The sequence below is a fragment of the Neltuma alba genome, unplaced genomic scaffold, assembly GCF_004799145.2.
Source record: "Neltuma alba isolate B1F8T4 unplaced genomic scaffold, ASM479914v2 tig00011696_pilon, whole genome shotgun sequence".
NCBI lineage: Eukaryota > Viridiplantae > Streptophyta > Magnoliopsida > Fabales > Fabaceae > Neltuma > Neltuma alba.
Genome location: NW_021636333.1, coordinates 131,614 through 142,211, shown reverse-complemented (window position 1 = coordinate 142,211; position 10,598 = coordinate 131,614). Strand labels below are relative to the sequence as shown.

General features: G+C 36.1%; 1 protein-coding gene across 1 annotated transcript; it reads right to left on the bottom strand.

Annotated features, from left to right (window-relative positions):
• Window positions 1–3,126: 3,126 nt before the first annotated feature.
• LOC114716862 (ABC transporter G family member 7) lies at window positions 3,127–9,892 on the bottom strand. Its single transcript, XM_028901933.1, has 11 exons — window positions 9,561–9,892; window positions 8,960–9,150; window positions 8,712–8,859; window positions 8,315–8,432; window positions 7,241–7,442; window positions 6,182–6,458; window positions 5,619–5,750; window positions 5,233–5,453; window positions 4,504–4,716; window positions 4,290–4,374; window positions 3,127–3,724 (listed from the first exon to the last, which is right to left on the bottom strand). Exons 1-11 carry the CDS (start codon window positions 9,828–9,830, stop codon window positions 3,425–3,427), a joined length of 2,157 nt encoding a protein of 718 aa, XP_028757766.1. The 5' UTR covers window positions 9,831–9,892; the 3' UTR covers window positions 3,127–3,424.
• Between the last annotated feature and the right edge of the window lie 706 nt (window positions 9,893–10,598).

The following is a 10,598-nucleotide window of genomic DNA, read 5'->3' as shown; positions in this document are numbered from 1 at the left end:
GTTGACAATATTGAAATTGTATGCAAGAGAAAAGTCAAGAATAGATTATCTTCTACTACTAAGCTCCCCAAAACCAAAACTATCATGAGCCTCGCCAAATTGTCTTGCTTCCTTATTAACATGTCCATTAAGATCCCCATCGATAAAATTTTTTTCTTTGAGTGGTATGCTTTGAACCAACCCCTCCATATCTTCTCAAAACTTATCTTTAAGGTGTGCCTCTGCCCCAACCTCAGGTGTATAGGCACTAATGATATTGATAGTATCCTTTCCAACAATTACTCTTAAAGATATTATTCTGTCCTTAGACCTTTTAACCTCTACCACATTTTTTTTCCATGTTCCATCAACGATGATACCAACACCATTCCTTGCACTTACCTTTCCTGTGTACCAAAGTTTATACTCTCCAAGTTCCTTGGCAACTTCTCCAGTCCATTTGGCTTCTTGGAGGCACAAGATATTAATCTTTCTGTCCCTCATAACTCCTACTACTTTCATAGATTTCTCATTTAGTGTCCCAATATTCCAAGTGCCAAATCTAATCTTGGTCTCATGAACTAACTTCTTTAGCCGCCTCCATCTAAGAAAGTGCGGTAGCCTCGCTCATTTAACACTACATTCGAGCAACGATGTGGCGGCTCTAACTCACTTCTCACTGTACTCAAGTCATACAACGCGTCACTTCTGGGCAACGACCTAGTATTAGCATAATTACTTCGTTGATCCATGTTCGTGAGATTTAATGGGTTTTTACGTTGGCTGTCGGGGGCCTAAAACAATCCTCCTCCTTTATCCGGATTTGGGACCGGCTATACAATATAGGCGGAGTTTAAGGGGAAAAAATTTAAAAAAATTACAAAACATGTGAAAATTATTTTGAGTTTTTTTTTTAAAATAAGCTTCTATTTTTTTATTTTACAGAACACTCAATTGAAAATTAAACATCAAACAAATTGTTTTCAAATAATACGGGGAGGAGTATTGTATTATCTTTTGCTATGGAATCTTAGAACTTTAACCGCTTAGACTTGTTGGGTTGTTTTGTTTTTCTTCATAACAAAAATAACAACCCAAATAAATAAATAAATAAAAGGATTGAGGTGCAATTTTAACCCTAATCTTATTTTTCAGGTACAATTTTATCCTTGATTTTTTTAGTGATGCAATTTCGACCTTGATCTTTTTTTTTGGATATAATTTTGCCTCTCACGATCAAAATTGCACCCAAAGATCAGAGGCAAAATTGCATTAAAAAAAAAAGATCAAGGGTAAAATTGCACCTGAGAAATAAGACCAGGGATAAAATTACACTACTAAAAGATTAGGAGCAAAATTGCATCTTAGAAATAAGATTATAGTCAAAATTGCACCTTAACCATAAAAGAAAAATGCCCTGATGCATTAGTTCATAATTTTTGCCACTTAAGCGTTATTGGTGCCGCGTGTGATGATAAAAAGGATTTACAATTAGAAGTGAGAAGATAACCTTTATACTCTTTTGATCCTATTTATAAGTAACTTACAACATGTTTCACACAATCACACAAATCAAGAAAAACTTTAAACTTCATCAGCTTTCATTTAAAATTTAATAAATTTCTAACTTTATCCCTATTTAATATATAGTATATTCCATGGAAACAAAATCAACATAATAATAAACGAAAAGTAAAATTGTATATTTATATGAAAATTTTCTCTCTCTGCCTTATAAATAAGACTAAAAGCTTTCTTCTCTCTTTATCCTAAAAATAAGACCAGAAAAGTATTTTCCTTACTGTTCACTTCCCTCCATTTTTTTATTCTTCACCATTATATCAATTTTGGGGATCCGGCTTCGCCCCTTTACCTCTTGCCATCCGCTGTCTTTCTTTACTTTAACCACACCGTGTTGGTGTAGAATATATAGGTGAGGTAGCACATTTTCTTTTTTTCAAAAAGAAAAAAAAAACGACATAGTTAATATGAGGATTTTGCGTTGTGATAGGAAAGAGTGATTAGAGTTAATTAGGGTATTAAGGATTATTGGATGGGTTTCACAAGCTTTTTATGTTCGTTGGGTTTCTTAAGCATCCCCTTCTTCTAAAGGCCACTGTTTGGAAAGTGAACAAATACTTATTGCAACCATTTGAAATCATACGTAAGATGCGATATTTAATACTTAAAACATCGGGAAATGATATTTTAGTTCTGAAAGACTAAATTACTGATCATAAGAAGTTTCGAAAAATTTTATTAAAAGATAAGTATTGGTTTAGATAGTTGTAAATATGAGAGCTTTAATTGCTGGCCAAAAAATATGAGAGTTTTAATTGCCATTAAGACTCTCATATTTTTAACTGTATGAACTGATAATTTTTCAACTTATCTTTTCAGCAAAAATGCTATTAAATAAATCTTTTGAAATATAATTGTCATCCCCACTAAAACACCTACAAACATGCTTGATGCACCCATCAAGCAATTTGCCGTTCATCCTTATTTCCTACAACGAGCTTGGTTATTCTCAAGTTGATAGCAGAAAGGGTAATATCTGAATTTATTTAATACTTTTCATATGATTTCTAGTCATAAATCAACTAGGAACTTTATCCAAGTTGCAAAATAGAGTAAGGCGTACTTTTGTTTCGTTTGGTTCACAGATTTCCCTCATTATAACCAAAAAGAAAAAATATATACTCTTGCTCCTTTAAGTTCACAAAAATCGGTCGTTGGCACATCAAAAAACTTTACCCCTGACGCAGTTCAACTTGCTCTTTAGCATAAAATTAATAAAATTTCAGCTTTTTCTCTAATTCAAATTTCAAAGTGTAATATTCGGGCTGAGCTAATTCACCCTTCTGCATTGCATTCCATTTGAGGAATCATTGAAATCTTGATTCCGCGTCATTTGGGTATTAGCTTGTTTCCAAGCGATTTGTAAAACATATACTTGCAACTTCCAAGCATAAAAAGTTTACTCATGGTTCTCCAGAGTCAGAATCCAAAACTTCCATAAAAGCAAGTGAATAATGATACCCAAGTTTAGTGAACAGAGCCACAATCTGACAGTGTAGTTTAGCACACAGAGAGAGCGTGTGCGCGTGTGCGCGTGTGTAGATGTCCATATAAGAATATAAAATCTATAGAAAGCTGCATTATTTATAGGTTATAAACTGTTTGTCTCATCTTGTACTTTTTGCATAACTCAGGAGCCAAGTTCTATTTATGCCTTAAATACATGTACATCTAGCGGATGAGCTGCTATACAGACAAAGACTATGATCTATACAGTGTATTTATATTACAGTTAATGTTCTATAAAACATCCTAAGCGTATGGCTGGGGTGCAGTAATCACATCATAATTGTGGTCACTTCTAAAGGTACAAGTTCATAAGATTAAATTACAAAGGTACACAAGAACATGAGTTTCCAACTGGTTACAGACCTTCTAGGATAAAGGATCCAACAAGATCAAGCTGAGGAGATTGAAGCCGCAGGCTGGATTCAACTTGACCTACTGATGAAGAATCAAGAGGCTGATCAACATGATCTGTGTCTAACTCTTCAAGTTTTACATGGGACATGTTGGGATAAAGGGGTGGCTCAAGTTGCTGGTACTTGGGCTTATTTATCCGTAAGAGAAAGTAGGCAGTGCAATACCAAAATACCAGTATTCTGCTTTGTGCTATCACCGTATCCTTGATTCTAAGTCCTCCAAAGGATATGCGCTCTAGTGCCTGTGGAGGAAGAGGAGGAACAAAAATTGATCAGCAAAGCAAGAAACGTCAATTAAATATGACAACTATTTTTTTAAATATACATATATCATAATGATCTTGTGTGATCGTATATTATAATGTCTGTAGCTGTAGAAATTGTCCATGAATCATCGAAGATAGTTCACTACGATTTTAAACCAAGTCAAATGGTTGAACAAGGGTGCATTAAGATTGTACGGTAGTCTAAATTTTAGCATCTGTGAGTAGCCCAATATAAACACCTAATTTGAAGGGTGAGAAGTGACATTTCTGTCATAACACTAAATAATTTTTATGGAATTGATTTCTGAATCTGAGCCCCGGACTTACTCTAATGCCCCCAAAGCTGGCAGCAGAATATTGGGTCAATCCTTTTAGTTATTTATTCTCAGTAGTTGATAAAACTTAGATTATTTGTGCCCTGGTCATTCTAAATGCTCTGGTTGTTTGTGAAGACTACATATGCCGTGGTTGTTAGTTAAATTATATTCAACAAGGCGTCAGTAGCGAATTAAAATTGAAAGATACATGGCTCTCCCCTTACCTGTTCACCAGTTTGAACATCAAATGGATGCTGATGATCAAATTGAAGATCCCTGAACTCATTGACGCAAAGTCCCTGAAAGGCCCTGAAAGCATGCATAACAGAATTCGTTATTCAGTGTGACATTAAGGGAAAGTAACCTTTAACATCGAAGAATTTTATCATGAGAATGGTTAACCCCTTTTGCATAGTCGCAAATATGAATTCGGCTTACCATCTAATCAGAGAAACACGTGGAATCCAGTGGAAGATGATTGGAGTATTCTCAGGATTGACGTAGTAGCCTCCAAATACAGCAAAACTTGTCATAAGAGAGGGACCCACTATCATTGCTGCATCAGTGGTTGGAGCCATAGCCCCTACAGCAAGTCCCATTGCGGATGCAGCAAAAAATTCTATAGTGACAATACCACAGAATTTGCCAAATCTATAATGTCAAACTTCTAAGTCAGTTGTGTTTGAATGGAAGGAATAAACTGGAATGATGCAGCCGAGAGGCGGAAAGAGAGTGGGAAGGACAGCAATAATTTTCTTTTTCCTGTTTCCCTTTGCTTTCTTACTGCAGGGACTGTCAAACAGAATCTAGCAAGAGTTCATATGATTAGGTTTTCTAATGAGCACAGCATTGGCCCATATCATGTTTCCATATGGATATTTATAAGTGAAATTATGCATATTTACAGTTTTCTGTTGATTTGTGCACAAGATTTGATAAAATCGTTTAACTCTTGTACCATAGTGTACTAGGAAAGTCATTCAGCTATTTGGAAATTATTGAAGCTCCTTGCATAGGAAATAACTTATTTTTATCATTTTTCGGTTGCATTTCTTTGTGGGCGAGTGAAGAAAAGTGCAATCTTCATCCACAAGATTTGAAGAAAAGGAAAAATAACTACAGATTGCATGGAAGCTTTCCTATCAGAGTTCAAGTTATGAAAACGACCTTAGCAAAGTAGGATGAAGACGTGCCATGGGGTATAAAATAGCACAAAACGTCAATGGAAACACTGCTCCAACGGGAATCTCAGCCAACAATTTTGAAAAGAGATAAGGACCCACGTCATATAAGCCCTTAGTACGTTCTCTATCAACAACTGCACGTTCCTTTGGAAACAGTCCTGTAGTCTTTGTGAGAGCTGCCATAGCTGAGCTTATTGCAGCAACCTGTATTTGTATGAAATACAATTTCAAACTTAGAATATCCAAAGGTGTCTAAACCAAAATCAAGTTTTGCTATAATGCGTTCTCTTCTGCATGAGATATTAATTAGGAATCTTTCAGAGTTGTTCTGAACTTCCGCAACGTGAAAGAATAAATAACTTTACAAACCTGAAGCAATCCCATTCTGTCTTGTATTGAAGTCTGAGATCTTCCCATTTTCCAGAAAACAGACCCAAGTGTTATTGCTGATGTAAATGATATTTTTGCCCATACTTCGTTTGTTGGCCCATCACGGAAGACCTGCTCTAGCATTAGGATTATTCATTACATTGAATGAGAGAAGATTTTATTCTCCTTCAGCAGAAGATCTAAATAATTTGTATGCATCTTGTCAGTGAGAAGGGATGAAAAACTGAAGGACTTAACTCATCTTGTTTAAGCTGTACGTATAAATGGGAATAAAAATATAAGATGAGAAAAGGATAATCAAAGCAATACCCTTTGTTAAGTAATATCTCACCATTTTTTTCTATACATAAAATTTAAGGAATATTTCAAATGTGGATCCTACCAGGAAGATATGTAATTAGACCAAATAAACACGCGATATCATCATTATAGGCCATGATTCTTATGGTTTTGGTTTTCATTTATAAAATACCTCTGGTGCAATTTAAGAAGCATGTCTACAAATGAGCCGTGACCATGAAAAAAATGAAAGAAAGGTAGACCTGTATCCATGCTCGCCTGAGGAGCAACCAGAATTGTTTCCACCAGCCTCCTTTCTTCCTAGCTAAAGTTCTTTTGCTGATTTTTTTAACACCTTTGGAGAGCTCATCTCTTGCAATTGGAGTTGCATAAACTATCGTAGGTAGTCTTTGTGAGAATAAATCTACAAGACCATCAACTCTTTTTTGAGAGGAATGGACACTTTCAGCAGAACTATAGTCAATGGATACAAGATCAGCCAAAAATTCAGCAGGACTCGCATGATCTGGGCAGTGGTACCTGTACTTTGAGTCATAAACAACTATCGACCAATAACAGTCATTAAGTCATAGCCTTAAAATTCAAGGTGCAAAAGTATCATCCCCATCCACTAATTCTTGGTTGCATTTTCTTTCGACGTTAGCAATGAGCAAATGGTATAATGCCTTGATTGGATAAACCTTTTTTGAAAGATTTTCCAATATGGATTTTGTAACTTCTATAATCAGAATTCACAACAAGAAAAGCAAGTTCACCACCAAATCATATTTATCATAAACAGAGAAATGATCACCAGATGTGTATAAATTGATCACAAGCATAGTTAGCATTAAGGCCAGCAATGAGTGCTTTTCAAACTTCGGAGAACTGAGGCAAAAGTATCATTTATAACTCATAATACTGGCTTGTTACTTCGGTAAATTCTGTGCTGGTCACTTTGATAGTCGATTGATCTGTTAACTAAGACAAATATAGGTGTATGATGTTTCTCTAGGAAGCAGGATTGTCACAATATTACTATCCAAATTGAGAAAACAAATTAGAGACATTTTAAAATCAAAGTTGAAAATTTGATAACTTTTGTAATAGCAGTTTCTTGGCTTATTTTTAAACCTTCTGTTTCAGAGTATGATGCCCTGATGGCAAAAACCATGATTAGTTATTAAGAGATCAATTTCAGTGATTCAACTTATAGTGAGCCTCTTTCTTTAAATACGTTTTTCTTTTTCGCTTTTTCAAAGGAGAATTTTCAACTTGAAGAATGCAGGATGGCACAATATATAGAAAGTTTAGCTGATTACCCAAATTTTGAGAAGTACGTCAATATTTCTTTATGAGCAGGACCAGCATAAATAAGTGAACCCTTTGTTAGCAAGACAATGTCATCCAATTTGCTATACACTGAACCTCTTGGCTGATGTATAGAGCAAATTACCGTATGACCATCATGTGCCAGGTGTTGAAGAGTCTCCATGACTTTCTCAGCTTGGAAGGCATCAAGTCCTGAAATCACCGCATATAAATTATTGACGAACAAGAGTAAAATAAAAGAAGTCAGAGACATTCTAAAATCAATGTATATGCTTTTATCCATGTAATATCTTCAAATGTCTAATTTGTTAAAGGCAGAAATTACATATGTAGGTGATCTTAGTTATTTTACCTTATGCGTGATATTTGTCCATAGCTATGTGAATTAAGTATAGGCAACTAGTTGGGCTAAGAAAAAAATGAATGCTACTAAGAAGATGAAACTGGCGCCTTTAACAAAATAACAAAATAGTTAACACAGCCTGCCTTAATCCTCACTTACGAATTATTCATGTTAAAAAAAGAAAAAAAGGACGTAGGTTTAGCATCTCAAGAAATGCATGACCGGAATAGAAGCATCAGAGTTGATATGCGAAGGACCAAAACAAAATGGAATATACTTTTAGGTTGAGTATAACACAAGCCAACTAACTTACAACCCTGGACTTCTAAGATACACTCCTAATAAAGTATATTGTTATGAAGAGTAAAAAAATGGAGCTAAGGATGGCATAGTTGAGTGAAATATTATATCTAGTATATATCTGACTGGTATTAATTATCTATCTGACTCTGGTATTACATCCTTTCACTAATATGGGATTTCTAATAGAAAAAATATCAGATTGGTAAATGGTCAGAGCATTTGAATCTAAAGTTGCATATATGAATTTCATACTGCTCTTCTTTTCTCGCCCGCCACCCCCTCCACTTACATATTAGAACATCCTAGGAAAAGGAGGCTCATTCAAGGTGAGTTATAATATTATTTATACTAACAATATGAGGAAGACACATGCAAGGGTCAACTCCATTTAAAGAATAGTTCAAAGAGGCATGATTACCGGCGGTGGGTTCATCAGCAAATATTACAGATGGGCATGCAATCAGCTCACTTGCTAGAGTTAGGCGCTTCTTTTCACCACTACTGATTCCAAGAACTTCAGTATGAGCACAACTGACCTTTTTAAGACAGAGATTCAAGAATATTAAGTAGTTAAGATCAGTAACATAGGGCCACCAACAAGAATATCACGTTTTAATATATAAAATTTAAAGGACAACCTCAATAATTACACGAGAACAGAAAATAATAATTAGGGACAAGGAGAAGGCAGAACAGAAAACAGAAGGATTCAATTCATTCTTTTGAACAAATGGAAGAGTGTGATTGGAGTTTGATGGGTAAACCTACTAGAACTTCTCCACTTTTTCAAATCACTACATAAGAAAGCATCTCACCAGGCCTAGTTTGAACAGAAGATTATCCACATATTCATCTCTCTCTTTAACAGAAATGCCAGGAAGCTGTAGTTCTGAAGCAAGAGACAGTGTTTCCCGCACCGTGAGCTGAGAGAAATATAGATCTTCCTGTCTTACATAAGCAAACCTGCAGCAGAAAACAACACACCAATTTATCTCCTCATTAATTTAAAAGGAAATTCTGAGAAAGTTGCATGAAGTGAAAATTACAGCCAAGGCAAGCATACTTGAAAGTTTTGTTTGAACTTGGCTTTCCGTTGAACTCCAAAAGGCCTGACAAATGCAACTGAGGTGATGCCGCCAGCTGGCCTGCAAGAACATCAAGCAACGCAGTTTTTCCTGAACCCGACGGCCCCATTATAGCTAATAGCCTTCCAGGTTGTGCTTCCCCACTCACATTTTTAAGCAAAAATTTCACCTGTTTAAATAACCCCCGGCATTTCTCATTATTCCCAAAGAAAATAGAAGATTGAAACTCCCATGACGCTATTAATTTATCTGTCCACAACTTCCTTTAGGGTCATGATGTAAAATTATTTAAACTGTTGAAATAAAATTTCCAGGTAATGGTATTTTTCTGATTGAGATATCAGACTGCGAAGAACGGCATTATGAACAGTTTACAGGATTGCTTTGTTAATCCAGCAATAATGAAAAACAATTACACAGCTCTGAGTGAAATTAAATGTCGCAGCAAAACAGAAATCCGAACTCAAAATCTACGTATTATCAATTATTAGCAACAAAATAGTACTTCCACATGCCCTGGCCACACGGGAAAATGATGAACTATATAAGAAGAAGAGGAATAAAACTGCGGGAACTTACAGGCTCGGAGGATTTACGGAACAGGGAGCACGTGATATTGCTCCAACGGATTGTGACTGGAGAAACTTTTCCGGAAACCGGAGCTTTACCGGCGTCGGCATCCTCCTCCTTATCGCAGGGGTCGTCATTCTCGTTTTCCGGCAAGAGTGCGGCAGGTGCAGGACTAGAGAATAGGCGGAGGAGGAGAGTAACGGCCGCCGCAGCGATGACGTGGCCCAGACCATTGCCTCCGAGCATTTGGCGCACCTTTTTCCCGCCAAAACCAGCCATTATCTTCTACCGCTTCTGCCTTCCTGGTCCTTGACTGGCCAAGCCCGGACTGAAGAAGTCGATGGCCGCGGAAACCGTTAGGAATGAAACAGTCATCTTTCAAAACGACACCGTTGCTTGACTAAGCCGTTTTCCCATTTTTTGTCTCTTTCGCCAAGCATGAGTGACGCGTGTCCACCTGCGGATAAGATAATTTGATTTTGAGGTGACATTGGCACTCCTTTTATTTTCAATTTTTGTCACAAAAAGCATTCAAATCCAGCAACAAGAAAACGAACACAAAGACAACCATTAATATCATCTGGTATTAAAATTATGCCTAATTCCAATCAACTGAACAGAATCCCTGAACTTCTAGTAACCCAATCAGTCACCAAATTTGCTTCCTTAAAAATTTACATAAAAGAGAGGTTATGAATATCATGACTACGTTGAGTATCGCGATTATATTGAGTATCATGATTTTGATTGCTTGTACACTATGAACCAAATTACTATGTGTATTATGATTATATTGTAATGTACGTATTCATGTGTTCATATGTAAATAAATGTTTACACCTATCCCACCTAATATTTCATGAGCACATGCTGGGACGTCCAGTCGTGTGTGGTAGGCAAAGTAACTAGTTACAGAAAAGAAACAGTAAAAGAAGAATAAAATATGCTGGAACCACAATGAATGATAGGGCCCGTGTTCTTCTCTTATAATGCTCAATACAGTATTATAGAATAATAGCTCTTATGAGATACAAACACATAGCACTA